Raw genomic sequence first — 19,954 nt, 5'->3', positions numbered from 1 at the left:
ATAGTTGCTATGGAAAAATACACTCACAAATACTTTGTATCTAGGGCAACATTTTCCTCTGTGTGTGTATGTATGTATTTTAAACAATGAGATACGAAAAGAGAAAGAATGACTAAAAATGACACATACATTTTTCAACAGAAAACTAAAATTAAGGACTGACATGAGGAAGTTGTATAATGCTAAAGAGAAACGGGAGGAAACAGACATTTATTGAGTCCCCATCACATGCCAGGGATTGTGCCAGAGGGAGTTTTCCCATATAAACAGTGGTGAATTCAGCTGACTATGAGGCGACTTCAGGCACACAGTTAATGAAAATTTATTTGAAAAAATCCCTTAAGACCTTTTTCTCGCATTGTTGCTTGTTACTTAGAAATGAACATTTATAACCTACTGGAGGTGAAACTCACCAAGTAGTTGAATAGGATGTGAGAGGTCTGAGCAGGAAAGTCTCCGATATTCAGGAGCAGTTTGCGCAGCATGTACATTAACTCATCCTGAAAGAGCAACAGAGTCAATGTCTCATTCAGCTGCCATATTGTAGGAAATAATATTAACTTTTTGAAAAGCAAGGTGGGGGAATTTTTCTTACTTTTGCCCACATGTTGATTTCTCTTATGTTCAGCATTTTAATATACTATTTGTGATGCTTGTTAAATTATTTAAGCCAACTGTAACACCTTCTCCTAGAAGCTAGCATATGAAGTTACTAAGCAATAGTCTGCTGCTGCTGCTGCTAAGTCGCTTCAGTCGTGTCAGCAATAGTCAGACATTTTTTAAAAATAAAAACTAAGACTGACTCTATAGGTCACAGGCAAATCACAGGAAAGCTGTATATTTAGTCAACTCTATTTACTATAGCTTTCAAGTGTGATGAAAATGTGAGGAGGGCCTATCTTAAGAAACTATTAACAAATTAGGTTTATTAAACTTCATAGTTCTGTTTCCTGGGTAGATGTTCATAATTAGCCTTCCTTTCAGAAGCTAAACTTAATTGTCCAGCAAATGGAACAATAATATAGAAATGAAGCAATAATTTATAATTATTGGTGTATTTTGTCATTGCTCAGAAAGCTACTTTTCTTTTCTTTGGCACAATCTCCCTATAGGGTGAACTGGTAAATTAAATTTCTTGATTAAAGGTGAGTTTCAACATACACTAATAATATTACCTCTATCACATACTACCAACCAATCAGAATTCAGTAAATGTACTCAACACTGAAAACATTAAACTGAATTTAATCTTTGTTTAAAAGACTGAGAATCTTTCAGTATCTTACGGTCATTACCAGCAGTGTACCATACACATATGGAGACATCAGTTGATGGGGAAATTCAAAAGAAAACAGCAAAGTTTAATTTGTTCATTATTATCATTATCCAAAGTCCTTCTTGGTTATGTATCAACCGATGTTGCCTGAATATCACAATAAAGTTCACTGCTTGTTGTGTAACCATGTTCACACACATAGCTACTATAAACACAGAAGATTTTACTTGTCTATTGCTGATGGTCAGTTTTTCCAGAAAATGTCGAAGAACTGTTGACGGATCTTCAATTAGACAATTCCATAAGACTTGCTGGGCCACAGCACTCACTTTAGAAAAGAAAATAAATTGAACATTCATTTTAAATGGACATAAATCTGTTAGATATAGTGTTCAAGTAATTTCTAAGCTTTAATTGGTTTCTCTAAAATTTTTGCCTCACAGAGTTCTATGAACCCTTTTTCTACTGAAGGTAAGCATTGTTCTTTTTGTTGTTGTCTCGGAACACTTCAGCCCATAAAGAAAAGGTGACAAAAGTGTATAGGATGGTCTTTAAATACTAGCATTGCTTCTCTAAAAAATGTATTTGTGATAAACAATGGAATATCATTCAAGCTAAAAAGAAGGAAATTCTCCCACTTAACAACATTATGGATGGACTTTGAGGGTGTTATGCAAAGTGAAAGACGTCAGACAGAGAAAGACAAATGTGTGATCTCAATTACATGTGGAATGTAAGAAAAACCCAAAGTCACAGATACAGAGAACAGACTGGTTACCAGAGGTGGGGGGTGGGCACTGGGGCTGAGTGAAGGTGGTCAAAGATTATAAACTTTCAGTTCTAAGATAAATAAATCCTAGAAATGTACAGCATGATGATTATATTTAATGGTACTATACTGTATATTTGAAAGCTATTAAGAGAATAGATATTAAAAGTTCTCATCATAAAAAAACATTGTAACTACATGTGGGGATGAATGTTGAGTAAACTTACTGTGGTATTCGTTTTCCAATATATACATACATCAAATGTATATGTTGCATATCTAAAACTAGCACAATGTTATAAGTCAACTATACTTTAATAAACAAGAACACATTTATGAATCTTTGTTTTGGAAATCATCCTACTGTTAACAGTGGTAAGTATTTATTAAAGTCCTATTTCATTGTTTGCTGTATGGAGAAACTTCCAATGTAATATTTTGGGGTTTAGAAAATACATTTTTGTTTAGAATAAATGTGAATTAGACCTGACCTTCTATTGTTCACATAAATGCTTTCAATAATAACTCCTTCAGAGAGATGACATAGTTGAGCCAGTAATAGTTAAGGTTCCCACTTCTAATGAGGATGGCTTAGGAATAAATAATTATTCCTAATGTGAGAGAAAAAGTGCTACTTCTCTGGGGAAGGTCGTCGGCTAAGCCTGCCTGGAAGTGCCCAGGCTAAGAAAGCAGGTGGGTAAAAGTGAGTAGTGGAGAAGAAATAGGTGATCTTCAGTTTAAATAGTTTAGTTCAATTTTCTAAACTCGGAATACAAAATTTAGCATGACTTTATTTTTCAGGCTATATTTTAAATAAATTATACCATCTTTTTTGCTTCAGAAGCTAACCATCCAATTAAAACTGAGCTTTATAAATAATATTAACAAGAGATATGCAAAATAAGCTTTAGCTCTCATGTAGCTTCATAAATAATTAAAATAAATGCAGGTTTTTGTTAGGTTGAAATTGGTTGCAAAACTATAACACTATTTTATTCTGATTGATAAGGAAGGCATTTAATGCTTAAAACATGGAAAATACAGAAAAAGACAAGAAGGAGAATAAGACATGTCTTGTTGTTGTTTAGTCGCTCAGTCGTGTCAACTCTTTGCAACCCCATGGACTACAGCACACCAGGCTTCCCTTCCTTCACCATCTCTCACAGCTTGCTCAAACTCAAGTCCATTGAGTCAGTGATACCATCCAACATCTCATCCTCTGTCACCCCCTTCTCCTCCTGCCTTCAATCTTTCCCAGCATCAGGGTCTTTTCTAATTAGTCGACTCTTTGAATCAGGTGGCCAAAGTATTGGAGCTTCAGCATCAGTCCTTCCAGTGAATATTCAGGACTGATTTCCTTTAGGATTGAGTTGTTTGATCTCCTTGCAGTCCAAGGGACTCTCAAGAGTCTTATCCAACACTACAGTTCAAAAACATCAATTCTTTAGCACTCGGCCTTCCTTAAGATCCAATTCTCAACATCCATACATGACTACTGGAAAAACCATAGCTTTGACTAAATGGACTCTTATTGGCAAAGTAATGTCTCTGCTCTAGGTTTGTCATAGCTTCCCTTGCAAGGAGCAAGGGTCTTTTAATTTCATGGCTGCAATCACCATCAGCCATGATTTTGGAGCCCAAGAAAATAAAATCTGTCACTGTTTCCATTGTTTCCCCATCTATTTGCCATGAAGTGGTGGGACCAGGTGCCATAATCTTAGTTTTCTGAATGTTGAGTTTTAAGCCAGCTTTTTCATGCTCCTCTTCAAAACAACTATAAACAGTTCAGAGTATGTTTTTTCATACACATGAACTATATATTTATATGTATCTTTAAATAATATGGTATAGAAAATACTCTTAGGCACTCACATTTTTAATTAGCAATAAATTGAACACTTTTTGTATTAATATTTTTCTAGAATATTATTTCTAATGTGCAAAGAATGCTATCATTTAGAAATACCACAATGAACTAATATCCTATTGTCAGATATTAAAATTATTTTCAAATATTTGTTCTTTCTAATATATTCAATGTTCAGTATTCTATATAAACTTTTATTCACCCCTCAATACTGCCTTAGGAAATTGCTAGAGATCAAAATCTGTGTCAAAGGGTGTTCACACTTTAAAGTCTTTTATGATGCACACTGTGACACTGTTTCAAGATGCTTGCATTAGATTCTTACTGCCATCAGTAAGGTGTGATAATGCTCTTTTCTCTGAATATTTACCAACTATGCATATTTTCATTTAAAATAATCCTTGTAATTTTTTATATTAAAAGTAAGATTTCATTGTTGTTTTAAACAACAGTGTTATTTACAGATGTTATTGGCCATTGGATTCTGTGTTTATATTCTTTTTCCATTTCTCTACTGGGGTTTAAAAAAGTCATTATTAAATTATGAAGGTTTTTAAAAAAATAATATTAATCTGTTATCTGTCACAAATGTAACTCATCTTTACCCCTCGTTTATTATTTCATTCTGTAGCTATTCTCTATAGATACTACCTCTGAAAAGGCAATCAATTGAGAAAGATGGTATTAATGATTTCAAGCCAATAACTAAGATTTCTAAGGTGGCTAAAAATCACTATTTGGTTCCTATGTGGTCAAATAAGCATTGCTCTGTTCTCTGGGCATAAACAACACTCCTGGACCAAACTACATATTTTAAATGCAATTTCTTGGTCATAAAGTTTACGAGAAGAGAAAGTGGAGGAAGCGATAGTGTTAGTTCAGTATATAGCAAATCTGTAATTATAACATATGCATAAAAGAACTCCATGTGTGGCCAATGGTTCATGTCTTCAAGAGCACCCAACTGTCCTTTGTCAGATGAATACCTCAAGTATTTATTAGATGGTTTTACTAGTCAAAGCCATACCTGCCACTCCATCTTCTCGCACCTCACCGTCCTCCATCAGATGGACAATGGGGAGCACGGCTGCACAGATACATGCTGGGAACACAGCCTGTGGTGGCTGAGGCACATGGTGGTTGGGCGTGTGTTCAGTGGTGTGTTCCTCATCTGAAGAGGGAGACATAATCGGGAAGCTTTTCTCAGTACTCGGTGCATTCTCAGAACATTCTAACGCAACAACATTTCTCAGTTCAAGGCCTACCTATAGAACATTTTTTTGGTGTGTGTAGACATCTAGTTGTCACAGCATCATTTGTTGAAAAGACTGTTCTTTCCCCACTGAAGTTTCATGGTATCCTTTTTAAACATGAAATTGACATACATGTAATGGCTTACTTCTGGTCCCAACCTATGCCATTGATCTGTATATCAATCCTCAAGTCAATACCACACAATCTTGATTACTGCAGCTTTGTAGTAAGTTTTGAAATTAGGAAATGTGAGTTTTCCAACTTTATTCTTCATTTGCAAGATTACTGTGTCTTTTCAAGAGTGTGGAACAACTGAAGCCTTCATACTTTTTGGTAAGAATATAAAATGACACAGAAACTTTTGAAGTAGCTTGACAGTATTCCTCACAAAAGTTACACATAACTTCTCATAGCATCATAATTCATGATAACTGAGATGAAAACAATATAAATGTCTAGTAACTGATGAAGTGATCAGCAAAATGTGTTGTATCCATACAATGGAATATTATTTGGTGATAAGAAGGAATGAAGAACTGGTACATGTGACAAATAGCTCAACCTTAAAAATATTATGCTGAGTGAAAGAATCTAGTCATAAAAGGCCATGTACCGTATGGTTCCATTCCTATAAAATGTGCTGATTAGGCAAATCCATAGAAATAGAAAGTAGACTACTTCTTCTTGGGGTTGGAAGAACTGGGGGATGAGTGACTACTAATGGCTATAAGGTACCCCTGTTTGGGGATAATGAAAATATTCTGAAATTAAGTAGCAGGGACAGTTGCAAACTCTACAAATATACTATCAATCAATTGCACTACATACTTCAAAAGGGTGAATTTTATGGTATGTAAATTATATCTCAGTAAAGGTGCTATAAAAAATACAGGTATCTTTGGGCCCCGGTCCTGTAAGTTGTGATTAGTTAGCACTGATTATTTTTGAAGTTTTCCAAGGCTGTGCAATAAAGGGTTGAGAACAACTGGTTTCTGTGTAACTTTTTGATGACTCCATAAATCAGTGATGAAATCTGTGTAATCATGAAGCAGTGAGTCCCAGACAGTTCCTCCTCATTAGAGAGGCATAGCTTATAAATTCTTGGACCTAAAGAGCATCATGTTTCTCCTCTGGAATCAGATTTCATTACAGGAGTGGCATGAGCTTTATTATTTGATTGTTGTTATTCCAGAACAGCATCCTAAAGCGTCCCGCTGAGTCTTAGCTGCACACTGAAATCACTTGAGTAGATTTTAAAAACTACTGTGGTGGTGAGTCCACCCTTAGAGATTCTGATTTGATCTTGGGTGTGACCTGGGCATTTAAAAAAAAACTCCCTGGTTGACTGCAATGTGTAGTCAGGGATGAAAACTGTCCAGAATAATGTTTTACTAAACCCTCAGCAATATGATTACATTAATGTAATTAAAATAGAACCAACTTATCAAGGACATTTGTTGGATTAAATCAACAATTTTTTTTTTTTAGAATACCACTCAATCTATCTTTTCAAAACTTCAAATTAAGAAGCAAGTTATTTAATGAAAACAGTGTAATGAAGTCATGAAATTGTTTCAAACACATAAGGAATAAAGGACACATTTGTAAGAGTACACACCTTCAGCACTGACGGCTGAACGCACTGACCAGACTGATCCTCGGCGGAAGGAGTAATTCCTGTGAGACGTGCTGGAGGTGCAGGACGGACTCACAGACAGTCGACGAGATGCCAGATTGGTGACTTCTTCTACTGGCAAAGAAAACAGGAAACGTGAACTTTGGTTTTGTAACAACAAAGTTATCATCACAGCTACACTTGTACGTACATCAGAGTGTATATAGCTCTCAGAACATAAGGCTTAAATGATTTAGAGTGTACTTGCTGCTACTGCTGCTAAGTCGCTTCAGTCGTGTCCGACTCTGTGCGACCCCACAGACATCAGCCTACCAGGCTCCCCCGTCCCTGGGATTCTCCAGGCAAGAACACTGGAGTGGGTTGCCATTTCCTTCTCCAATGCAGGAAAGTGAAAAGTGAAAGTGAAGTCACTCAGTCGTGTTCGACTCTTAGTGACCCCATGGACTGCAGCCTACCAGGCTCCTCCGTCCATGGGATTTTCCAGGCAAGAGTACTGGAGTGGGGTGCCATTGCCTTCTCCAAGAGTGTACTTAGGAAAGGAAAAACACAGAAAGAATGACAAAAAATTCCTCCCAAAAATTTCACAAAAGCAGGGGGAAATCACTGAATTTAGAATAGTTCATAAATTATTTTCTTTACAATTTTTTGTCTTTACTTATTTTCTTCCATTTTTATTGATATACGTGCGTGTGTTAGTCACTCAGCCATGCCTGACTGTTTGTGACCCCATAGACTGTAGCCTGCTGGGATCCCCTGCTCATGGGACTTTCTAGGCAAGAATAGTGGAGTGGGTTGCCATTTCCTTCTCCATTATTGATATGTATACACACACACACACAGATATTTCAGCCATGCAGCATGTAGGATCTTATTTCCCTGACCAGAGATCAAACCCACACCCCTGTGTTGGAAGCGCAGAATCTTAACCACTGGACAGCCCAAAAAGTCCCCATAAATCATTTTCTGACAAACTGCCAGTACTTGTGAAGGTTGAAAGCAGCTAATGGACTGACCCCATTTCTAATGATGAAAGACTGATTGAATATATTTTAGCACACACTCTGGGTTCAGCTGTTGCCTGAATCATAGTCACTGCTTGATCCATTATCATTATTAGTTCATTCAATGTGGTCAATGTCCTCCTCCATAATCGGGCCAGCTCTAAACATTTAGAAAAAGACAATTTTTCTCTTTCTTTAGATAGTGTCAGGAGGTAAGTGAGAGAGAGAGGGAGCTTATCACCTCAAGTCACATAAAATTGTCAGTTTATTTTAGAGCAAGTCCTTTCCCTTTTCTGACCCAGCCCTCCAAGAAGTTCAGTGTGTAGAGGCACCTTCTTCCTCTGGCTCTGAGTTGGGTGTGCAGGTGGGCTCGTAGCAAGCCTCCTGGGTGATAGGGATGGCAGTGATGAGGCTGGCTTCTCGACCAAGACGCTTCTTCTCTTCCTCCTGTTGCAAGTTCTTTAAGATGTGTTCTGCCCTTTGATGGGAGCGGGACACAGCCCGGGCTGAAAAGGATTTCTATGGAGACATGAAGGCAAGTTTGTTTACTAGCAACTCTTCTGCATGGTCACAGACAAGAGTGGTCTACTGAATGACACAGATGTGGCACTTTGTTCTCAGGAAATGTTTTTAGGGCGTCGTGATCTAGTTTCAGGTTATTTGTTTCTTTTTCTACCAAGTTTCCAGGCTCTGTATAATTAAGCTATTCTTTTTCATTCAGTCTGAATAATTCTTCAAAGATGTTCATAATTTCTAGAAACAGTTTTTTTTCTTTTTTCACTTTTAAGACAGAAGATCAATGATTCACTCTTTAAACACTGACATCAAAGAAACATTTTTAATACTCTCTTTCTTACCAAAATTTCCTGATCCGATTTTAAATGAAGGACACTTATTTTGTAGGGTTAATAAAAGAGAAAGTCAGAACCATGGGAAAGAGGAGGAAAGAGATCTCTCTCTCATATAAACAATTAATTTTGAGATTTATTTCATTTTTGTATCTTATGTATCTACCACACTGTAAATACGATCTAGAAATATTAATATTAAATAATATTAACAATATATAATAATAAATATTCACAGAAATACAGTGGCACACTATAAGTACTTAGCAATATTTGTAGAAACAAAGCAATTGAATGGAAATTATGAGTTGGTAGTGTTACTAAGGTTGAATGTAAAATCTGATTCTGTTTACCAGCAGCAAAAGCATAATAGATAAGAAACAATAAAGGAAACAAGATTCACTCTGCAAAGTGGTCATTCTGCTTGTCTTAATCATGGTGCTTATGCTGGGACAAATTCCAAGAGCTCTAGGGATAAAGCCATTGGTGTCAGAACAGGGAAGTGGTCATTGACATTCTCTGCTACCAGTTTGATGTCTATGTACAGTAGCAATTCTACATCTCTTTGTTGGCCCATGGTCTGTAGGATTTAAGAGACAGACAAGCGGTGCTGATCACTCTTTTGAAGGACTATAGTCATTAAAGCTCCCTTTATGCAAAGTCTTAACATAAGGCTAAAGGTTTTCTATAATGAATGACATAACAGCAATTAAGGCATTGATGGGCCACATGGCAATTCATTTTCAGAGTCAGGGGTCAAGCTGGTTGATTATAATAAGATCAGGTGAGAATTGTGGAATAAGGAAAAGAGAACTAAATATAGAATCAGAGGACTTGGCTTGAAATTCACTGTGAACTTGGGAGAGAGGATGGATTTGACTCTAATGATTCCATCACATGTATGGGAGAAAATCTAAAGATCTTTATATCAGTGGTTCAGATGCTGAAATTACTACATATATGAGGAAGAACCAAGCGTGCCTTTATCTTTGGCACAAAACCATGAGATATGAAGGTAGTATATGCAGAATTAAAAATATTCTTATGGGTAACAAATTCAAATAAACAGTTCTCCAAAGGAAACTACAAAAGGCTAGAAAATATGTGACACGCAAAAATATTCAACCTCACTTTATATATTCAAGAAACTTTTTAATGACGTGTGAATAAGAAAGCCAATAACTTTGTTTTTTTTTTTTGCTGTTCAACATGGCATTAAAAGATAACATTAGTTAATTTGAATAAGGAAGATGCTTTCCCATTCTGTTGTATGAGAGTAAAATGGTACAACTGTCCTGGGAATATTTTGGGAGATCTATCAAAAATCTTTAATTTTCACATATTGATTGCCCTAAATCTCATGGGAAACTATGCAAGGAAATAATCATGAATTTGTGTATAGAGATATGTTCTTTATTTTTTGATTTACTTTCCAAAATATTCTACATTACTCTTGAAATTTAGAAAAATGCTATGTAACATGTGAAAAAGGCATATTCTGAAGATTCATTTTTTTCAAAGGGCACATATTCTTGGCTCTTGTTTACAAATAGACTGTGTTCTAAAGTTAACTGTTTACTAATTACATTACATAGAGCAGTGATAAGTTAGAATAGGATGCCCTGAGGTCTCTGAGTGATGTTTGTGATGATGATACTGATGATCAACAAGGTAAAAAACAGACTATGGTCCAAATAAGGAAAATAAGAGCAGCCAACCCAGTTCTTTTTCTTATTCATCCAGGGTCAATATCGTTCACTTTTGGATAGTGTGCTGTGCCATGCTTAGTTGCTCAGTTATGTCCGACTTTTTGCGACCCCATGGACTATAGCCCACCAGGCTCGTGTGTCCATGGAGTTTCTCCAGGCAAGAATACTGAAGTGGGTTGCCATGCCCTTCTCCAGGTGATCTTCCCAACCCAGGGATCGAACCCAGATCTCCTGCATTGCAAGCAGATTCTTTACTGTCTGAGCTACCAGGGAAGCACCTTGGATAGCGTATATAGGTTAAATAAATTGTTCTGTAATAAAGAGCAGCAAAAGTGCTACCTTGGGCTAAGAAATCAGTGCCTAATTGTTTTAATAGCTTTATAAGGCAGCTGCTGCTTTGAATTATAGAACAAACTGTCTTGACTTGCAGGTCTGCAAATGCCCACCCCAGAAGTTAGTTCCCTCTCTTCTATTTCAGAAGAACTAAAGAACTTTTGTGGCTGTTCTTCTGTGTTATTATATTCTGATGACAAGAACACATTGTCTCTCACACTCATTGCTCTTCTCTCTTACAAGTACACCATGCAACCTGGAACCTGAAGATACGAGAAAGGAAGAGTCCATTACTCACAGACTGGTCTTCATTAATGGGGTCCTGGACACTCCCGCTGCACTGAGGGACCCAGGGAGGGTCAAACATCGGGACAGATGGCATTCCGAGCACTGGTGATGGCAGGGTGAAATTTATACTGGGAGGTGGGATCTGTTAGTTGATACCAAAGGAATGAAGTAAGATGGGAAATAAACTAAATTGAGTCTGAAGTAAAATCATGAAATAATCTTACAGAGCACAGGCTGTTACAAAGCACACGATGAATATCTCTGGGCCTCAGTTTACCCATTAATAAAATGAAGGGTTTCAACTGTATGATCTCTATTTGTGTTAATTACCCCATCCTCCAAAAACATATGTGTATATATAGTGAAATATCTGCAAGTTTTATGTGCTTACCTCTGGGGATGGTACTGTGATCTTGAGGTTTATAGAAACTTGATTTTCTTACTTTACCTTTCTGTATATTTTAATCTTTTTAAGAACAAGAATTCATTCATATTGGAGCTAGGTTTACTTATAAAACCAGAGAAGGGGAAAAAAGAAGCATCTCTTGGGCCATACACTGTGGATTTGAAGTTGCAGGATTGAAATGAACCTTGGGTTGGGTTTGCTAATCTAATTCCTGTGTGAGAAGTGTGCGCGTGTGTGCGCACGCGCATGCTGTCATATCGGACTATTTGCAACGCTATGGACTGTAGCCCGCAGGTTCGTCTGTCCATGGGATTATCCCAGAAGTATCCCTCACCTTAAAAATCTGCTGTGCTCCCTCTTCCATCCGGGGCCAGACCTGATAGCGAAACCTCCAAAGTGTGTGGAACTTAAGGACGGCGTTCAGTCTCTGCACGGTCTCTGGATGGTGAAACTCTGACGTCAGCATATCGGACACAGCCTCGGGGACTTTCACCGCACACAGCAGGAACATGGCCGCTAAAGACAGTCAACAATCCATCAGCTACACATCTTTTAAGCTGTATGATTCCTGGGGATGAGGGGAAGGAGGAAACTGCTTCTGTCTCTTGAAAACGACTACTGAGCTATACAGCCAGGCCACCAGCACTAGCCAAAGAAAACCCTGTTTCAGCCACTGGAAACCAGGCACCATCCTTTGTACCACCCACAATCTTCTAATATCTGGTGTGAGGGCAGTGCCAGCACAACATTGCAGTAATCTCATTTTAAGCAACGTTTCCCTTGGCTCACAGTGAAAAGTGAATGTCAGAGGAAGCTAATGAAAAAAGGAAACTACATGCTGAAATATCCTTTTTCGGAAATGTCTAGAGTCCTCTCAGAGTAACCCTAGGATGGTACATAAAAATGTCCATTAAAGTTACATGTTATATTAACAATAAAATTCAAAAGGTAGACTCTATTAGAAATGTCTACCCTTCCAAGAGGTAGAATAGATGGAGAAACCAACAGAGAATTTATGAGACATAATATCATTGTTGTTTTTTAATTTGGGGAAAGCCAAATACTAGGAAGAGAAAGGTCATTCCATGGTAAGTTACAAAGTCAATGAATAATGAGAAAAAAAAAAGAGTATACTCTATAGCATAGAGAAGCCAGTGTCAATTGTAAAAATATTATTTAAAATTTCCCTTGCACTTTCCCCCACATCCTCAAGACATGCTCAGCCAATTCTTAGGATAACTGGGGCTGTCACGGCTCTGAAACTGATCTTGGCCAAGTCCCTTAACTTCTTAGTCTGTGTTTCTCTATTGGTAAAACATGAATAATGATGATGATGATGATGTAGCTGCCTCCAAATGTCTTGTTAGAAAAAAATAAAATATGAAAAGGTGCTTTGTGACATCAAAAGTACTATATATGCATAGTTTATAGAAGGTTTCCTGGGAAATTTAAAAATTGCCACCTCTGAGAAAGAGGACTGGGAATCATGGAATAGAGGGTGACTGTTTTAAATTTCATACACTTTTACATTATTTGAACTTTTACTATGTATTTTTCAATGAAAGTAACCATACAAAACTAAAGGAATATGAACAAGAAGTGGAAAATGATGAAGAATCAGATTTTTGCCTCTATCATTTACTAGCTACATGGCTTTGGACACATCACGTAAATTTTAGACATTTGTTTCAATATTGTAATTTGAACACAGAACATGACTTACCTAAGATTTAATAAAATTAATGATGGTAGTTCATGGTCAATCTGGGAAATCACAACACACCCAAAAGAACCTTTTGTGAAATATAGTGAAGATGTAGGTTCTGGGGGAAATCATTGTAAGTTTTAACATCCTGGGAGAGACATGCTGCCTTTGTGCAGACTACACAGGAACATGAAAAGTGTATACAGAGAGCCTAGGCCTGTTTCCCTTTAGTGCACAGCTCTGTTTGGCGGTCCAGCCACTGCTACCAATGTGACCTCAGCGTGAAGATGGAATGAATGTGCCTCGCTCTTGTTGAGACACTGGGATGAATGGCAGCAGGACCGGGGTCCTGGGTGGCCTAACTTTACCTGCCGCCCCCGCCATATGCTCATCCATGCTGAGCAGGAGCTCCCAGGCAGCTGGCTGGATGTCCCCATACATCTCCTCTGTCAGAATTGGTGCGGCCTTGATCAGTAGAGATAAGGGAGCAGGCGACAAGCTCATCACCTGCAGAAAGATGGAAATGATGTCTTAAAACCATCGAAGACACTGGCTGTTGTCCTCCTCTTGAAAGCTAAGTGTCACTTCTCTCTCTGCTTTCCTCAAATGACCTTAAAATACTTTTTAAAGTGGGAACATAGCTGGCATGATGTATAGTAAGTAAGCTTTATACCCTATTAGTTGATGTATAATTGTCCCAAATCATATTATTTTATAACACTTTCACCACAAAAGTAATTTGTAACCACCTACGGAATAAACTGTAGAATAAGTACAGCTCTCTGAGAAAAAAGGACTTTAGTCAGTAAATCTTTGTGTTAAAAGTCCTGGTGGACCTTCACAGCATCTTATTTTTCTTCCTATTAGGAATGATTTCCACTGAAAGCTGTGAGCAGCCTCTAATTTATAAAGGAGTTCCATTCAGAAAGTTAGTTTTCTAAGCCAGTGAACTTGGATGGTATTTCTCCTTCAAAATATTATACAGTGTGGTTATTAGTCCAGGTTAGCCCACAAAATACTATTTAATTCATTATTATAAGTAATTGAGGTAAAAAATGTCAGTTTGGGGCAAGCCTGTCTTTAGCCATCATTTAAAACACTTTCTAGAAAAACATGAAAATTTTTTCTCTCTTCCCCTGGAAAAGATAATATGATTTAGAGTTTAGGTTGTAATAACAATATAATTTTGTGAAGCCCTGGATAAGTAGGTAAGTGTGCTATCTCTTTTAATTCATGCAATGATCCTTTGAGATGGGTCCAGCGTTGCTGTTGCTGCTAAGTCGCTTCAGTCGTGTCTGACTCTGTGCGACCCCTTAGACGGCAGCCCACCAGGCTCCCCTGTCCCTGGGATTCTCCAGGCAAGAACACTGGAATGGGTTGCCATTTCCTTCTCCAATGCATGAAAGTGAAAAGTGAAAGTGAAGTCGCTCAGTTGTGTCCGACCCTCAGCGACCCCACGGACTGCAGCCTTCCAGGCTCCTCCATCCATGGGATTTTCCAGGCAAGAGTACTGGAGTGGGGTGCCATTGCCTTCTCTGGGGTCCAGTGTTAAAAATCCCCATTTTAGAGATCAAGCAACTAAAACTGAGGGAAATTAACTTAACTTGCCCAAGGTCCCAGAGCCAGAGCAGCAGGTATAGGATCTGAACCCAGATTGTCTCATTCCAAGACCTGTGAGCATCACTACCACACACTGGTGGGAAGCTGGCGCCACTAGAGTGGAAAGAGGCATGGTTCTAGCCAAGCTTCCTTGTCTTTATGGAAGTCAGCTGTCCGGCAAGAAGGGATTTTTTTCTTGCACACTTGGTAGCACTCTTTTTCACCAAATTAGAGGGGGCTGTTATGCCAACACTGTGCCAATTGGTATTGTATATCCCAAACTTTTGTTATTGTTGTTCAGGTGCTCAGTCATGTCCAGCTCTTTGCAACCCCATGGACTGCAGTGCACCAGGCTTCCCTGTCCTTCACTATCTCCTGGAGTTTGCTCAAACTCATATCCATGGAGTCAATGATGTCATCCAACCATCTCAACTTCTGTCGCACCCTTCTCCTCCTCCCTTCAATCTTTCCCAGCATCAGGGACTTTTCCAAACATTGGTCATAAGGATATCTGAAGTTCCCTCCCTATTCCTGCTTCATGAATGTTTTCAAACCATGTATTAATACCTGTAGTCTAATATATTTCAGCATTCCAGAGTCCTTCTTCCCCTCCAGGTTGGCATCTGAAACTCTCTTCTTCAGAGAAGGTGTCCTCAGGCATGATTTATCTGAGCACTGGAAAGAACATGAGATAGATGACAAAGAGTGTTGTGTACTCTTAAAAACCAGCAATGCTGTTTTTCCTCCAATTCTCCAGGTAACCACTTCTAACGCAACAGATGATTTAAGGCCTTTTAATGGGTCTGCACTTTCTGAAAGCGATAAAAGCAGTTAAGTTTGTTATGAAAAGGGCACTTAGAGATGTTTAGCAACAAACTCCTCTTTTACCACTGAGGAGACCCAGATCCAGAGAGGTGGAGTAGCTTGCTGTGCTAAATCACTTCCATATTGTCCAACTCTGTGCAACCCTATGAACTGTAGCCTGCCAGACTCTTCTGTCCATGGGATTCTCCAGGCAAGTATATTAGAGTGGATTGCCATTCCCTACTCCAGGATCTTCCCGATCCAGGGATCAAACCGGTGTGTCTTATGTCTAATCTGCACTGGCAGGTGGGTTCTTTACCACTAGTGCCACCTGTAAAGCCCGTGGAGTAGCTTGACCAAACTGCAGAGCTGGTTATTAGCAGAATAAGGAAAGGACAGGCCCTCCCGACTTTCATTTCAGGGCTAATTATATTTCCACCAAGCTGTTAAAAGCACAAATCTTTTAAAATATTATGAGTTAAAACCCACTGTCTCCAATAGTCCCTCTAAAGGGTTGGATGCTACAAGTCAATCAATTGGAAGAGAAAATACTTCACAGGGAAGTGTTAGGAAGTGAAAGGTAAAAGAGCCATCAAGGAAACATGAGTTCATAATCATCTATCATCCAGGTAAAGTGTTTTTTTTTTTTCAATCATATTTGTCTATATGAGACAGCAGCTCTTCTTTCAAACCATCCCCTCAACCAGGGTAAAATAGCCCTGACTCACTAGCACTCACACAGAGGAGACAAGTTCTTCCCCTGACTCTGTACATGACAAGGAATGGAGTGGACAGAGCAGCTGGGAGGGTGGTCACTCTGATGTTGGCAGGCCCTTGTTTATTTATCCTGAGTCCTGATGTCTCCTATTTTTGCACTCCAGGCTGTGCAAAAAAGGGAATCCATCCCTTTGCACAGTATAAGGGCTCATTTGTTTTTCCAGTGCCATGTCAATGAAACACTCTCTCCCTCGATGCCAAGGGAAAAAAAATGAACTCCTTAAGAATTTTTGAACAGAGCTTCACAGTGTTACAGATGGAAATATTTTGAAAGAAAAAGCAAAGCTGAAACTACATGCATGTTCCAAGGAAGTCTTTCAAAACTGACAAAAAGACCCAAGACAATGCATCTATTATGTGACTGGTATGGAATGAACTTTTAAATGAATCTACTTGGAAACAAATGAACCAGAGCTCTTGCTGTGTTTTCTAAAGATTAAAAAAAAGTGGAGGCATATACTTGGGAACACATATCATTTGGGGAGAGAAATTCTGCATTGCTTTTTTTCCCCTTGTGAAAGTAAAAGCAATATATAATATAAATATTGTGCCTGTTTTATATAATTTTAAAGCTATTCTAAAATCATATATGGCAGTTATTTTCCATATAAATGTAGCAACATATCTGATTTACTTTTTTAAAAGTCAAGGTATTCAAAAAGCAGCAACTTTCTGCTTTTATTCTATTTATAAAAATTATATGCAAATTGCAGAATACCTGGAAAATACAGAAAAACTATGAAGAAAGAAACCAAAATCTCCATAATACCCAACTCAGGCATGGTCATTGTTTGATTTCTTTCAGACTTTTGTCCCCCTACACAGCAAAGCTGTGATGACACTATGTATGTGGCACACAGTTTTGGTTTTTAACTTTTTATTTTGTATTGGGGTATAGTCGATGAACAATGTGATAGTTTCAAGTAAACAGTGAAAGGACTCAGCTATACATACACATGTGTCCATTCTCTTCCAAACTCCCCTCCCATCCAGAATGAGTGCCACACAGTTTTAAACACTTCATTTCATTATGATATTATGATGATGATTTCCCCAGTTCATTACAGTTATTTTAAAATATGGTTTTTGAATTTTTAGAATATTTTTTTGCTTTATCCTTTGGCTGGACATTTTGTCCTTTCAGGGTTATTTCTGAATAATACTTTTGATTAATTTATGGGAATTTTAACCAGGCAGATAAAGAAAAAATACTCAGAAGAAAAAGGACAAACATTTATGTCTCTCACACTCTGGGAAATGTAGACTTCTGTTTAATTCTGTCTGCTGGGGACAGAGGGTATAAGTCAAGCTTCTCAGGTATCAAATATGTAGTATCCCAGTACACATGCTTAAGCATGGTGTGTTCTGCCAGCTTCAAGATAATTAGGATGTTTGTTATAGTGGAAAGGGAAGGGAATTGGAAAGGCTTTTACACTAGGCTTATGGGCTAATAATTCTTCTTGAGTGACTTGTTTGGGCCTGAAAGATAGATATTAAATATGGGTACACATGTGAGGGGCATTTCAGTATATTACATGAGGTTCCTGAAGTCCTATACTGGTGTGACTCTGATTCAGACTAACAAAGTTATCATCAGTAGCTTTTTGATTTGGTAACTTATTGTAGGAGACTAGTTTTGAAGGCATCTGTTGGTTATTAGTAGGGGTTTCCCAGGTGGCTCATTGTTAAAGAATCTGCCTGAAATGCAGGAGATGCAGGTTTAATTCCTGGGTCAGGAAGATCCCTTGGAGTAGGAAATGGTAACCCACTCTAGTATTCTTGCCTAGAAAATCCCATGGACAGAGGAGCCTGGCAGGCACAGTCCATGGAGTCAGAAAGAGTAGGACATGACTTAGTGAGTAAATAGCAACAAACAAACAACCTTTTATTTGCATGATGCATAATAAGTCACTTCAGTTGTGTCCAACTCTGTGACCCTATGGCCATAGCCCGACAGGCTCCACTGTCCATGGGATTCTCCAGGCAAATACTGGAGTGGGTTACCATTTCCTTCTCCAACCTTTTATTTACCTCTCCTCTTAAACTGAAAGGAAAAAAATATGTTTTATCCACTCCCATTTCCATTAGCAAGTACTAATTGAACATGTACTCTATTTAGAACATAGCATTAGACAAGATACAGATATATAGGAAAAATCAAAAAATTCTTTGGTGAATTTACCTTTTGGTGAAAGCAATATATAACAAGGTTAGAAGTGCACTAACCAGGCTAATGGAACGAACAGTGAGGCTTTGAGCACTGAAATGAAGATTAGCATATTGATCAGAGTTAGAAGGGTTACAAAATGTACTAGCTGTCACAAATATATTCTGCCATAAAAGCTGATTAAAAAGGAAACGAGAATGAAATACCAGTTGCTCTAAGTCTTGATTTTAATCAGAACCACTGCTTTTAGTCTTGATTTATGGCCTATTCTGTTTTCATTTGGGCTCTGGAAACGTGCACATGGTTCATTTATGTGACAAATTCAGAACAGGCAAATGGAAACATCATGAGAAAATGAAAAGAAAAAGCTTGAATAGGAGGCTGGCATTTTGGAAATATAATGTTTATCACTGAAGACAATATATCTTTTCAACTCTCTATTGGCATGACTAATTTAAATGTGTTAAGGTTAGGGAACATTTACCCTGTTTTCTTTCCCTTTCCCTTTCAGAAATGTGGGGTTTCCCTTGTGGCTCAGACGGTAAAGAATCTGCCTGCAAGGTGGGTTCTACCCCTGGGTTGGGAAGATCCCCTGGAGAAGGGAACAGCTACCCACTCTAGTATTCTGGCCTAGAGAATTCCATGGACAGAGGAGCCTGGCAGGCTACAGTCCATGGGGTTGCAGAGTCGGAGATGACTGACTTTCACTTACACCCCCACTTTAGAAATGTGAGCAATCTGTAAGGTAACATTTTCTGCTGCTTCAGGCTGCTTTGTCCTGCATGGGCCAGAAGTGGAAGGCATTCATGAAACACCCTAGAACCCTAAAGCCCACTCGCTCATTCAATATTATTGTCCCTCTGCTATAGTGAGGTTCTCTGTTAGGTATTACACAGGATACAAAATGTGTAAGACTGCCTCAGTTATCGAGAAGTTTTATAATTAAGTGGCAGAAGATAAATAGGGATGTAAGTAGCCCCACTTTGTAGGCAGAGGGATCTTAAAAGCTCTCAGTGCTTTATCACAGGATAAAGACTAAAATCCTTCCCACAGCCTCAGAGGACAAGAGCACAGATGACCACAGTACATAATGAGGCTGCACAAGCAAGCAGAGAGCAGGCCAGGTTGAACCTCGTCCTCAGCCTTGGTGCTCCCTCTTCTCTCTGGTTGGAGAATTCTGTATTCAGTTAACATCTAGGCATCCTTCAGCCAAAACTCATCTGTCACTTCATTGGAGATACTGCCTTATCTCCCCCGATAAGTTCAAAGCTTCGTTCATAAGATCTCTCAGCACAGTTTTCTCCTTTATTGTGCTTATTGCTGCTGCAATTATACACCAACTTAGGGATGCTTAGTTGATTAATTTCTGTCTCTCAGCTAGACTGTGTGCATCATACGAGGACAGTGCCATATCTCTGTGGCCATTATTATATCTAGCACACAGTATGGACTCAATATGGTCCCGAAAGTCTTTAAAATTTGTTGAATAGACACATGGATTGATGGATAAATTAA

At 38.3% G+C, this 19,954-nt stretch overlaps 1 protein-coding gene across 3 annotated transcripts in view; it reads right to left on the bottom strand.

Moving 5' to 3' along the window:
- UNC80 (unc-80 homolog, NALCN channel complex subunit) overlaps window positions 1–19,954 on the bottom strand; it is a 208,117-nt gene that overhangs the window by 62,576 nt on the left and 125,587 nt on the right. For all 3 annotated transcript variants that reach the window (XM_068967658.1, XM_068967657.1, XM_068967659.1), the window contains 9 exons: window positions 15,259–15,366; window positions 13,461–13,599; window positions 11,722–11,903; window positions 10,992–11,123; window positions 8,136–8,322; window positions 6,785–6,916; window positions 4,940–5,083; window positions 1,504–1,604; window positions 414–500 (listed from right to left, as the gene is read on the bottom strand). In XM_068967658.1, the coding sequence (XP_068823759.1) occupies window positions 414–500; window positions 1,504–1,604; window positions 4,940–5,083; window positions 6,785–6,916; window positions 8,136–8,322; window positions 10,992–11,123; window positions 11,722–11,903; window positions 13,461–13,599; window positions 15,259–15,366 (1,212 nt within the window). The remainder of the gene's footprint in view (window positions 1–413; window positions 501–1,503; window positions 1,605–4,939; window positions 5,084–6,784; window positions 6,917–8,135; window positions 8,323–10,991; window positions 11,124–11,721; window positions 11,904–13,460; window positions 13,600–15,258; window positions 15,367–19,954) is intronic.

Source organism: Capricornis sumatraensis, chromosome 3, assembly GCF_032405125.1.
Source record: "Capricornis sumatraensis isolate serow.1 chromosome 3, serow.2, whole genome shotgun sequence".
NCBI classification, from domain to species: Eukaryota; Metazoa; Chordata; class Mammalia; order Artiodactyla; family Bovidae; genus Capricornis; species Capricornis sumatraensis.
Note: the sequence above shows the minus strand (reverse complement) of the source record. Positions and strands in the feature narration are given on the sequence as shown.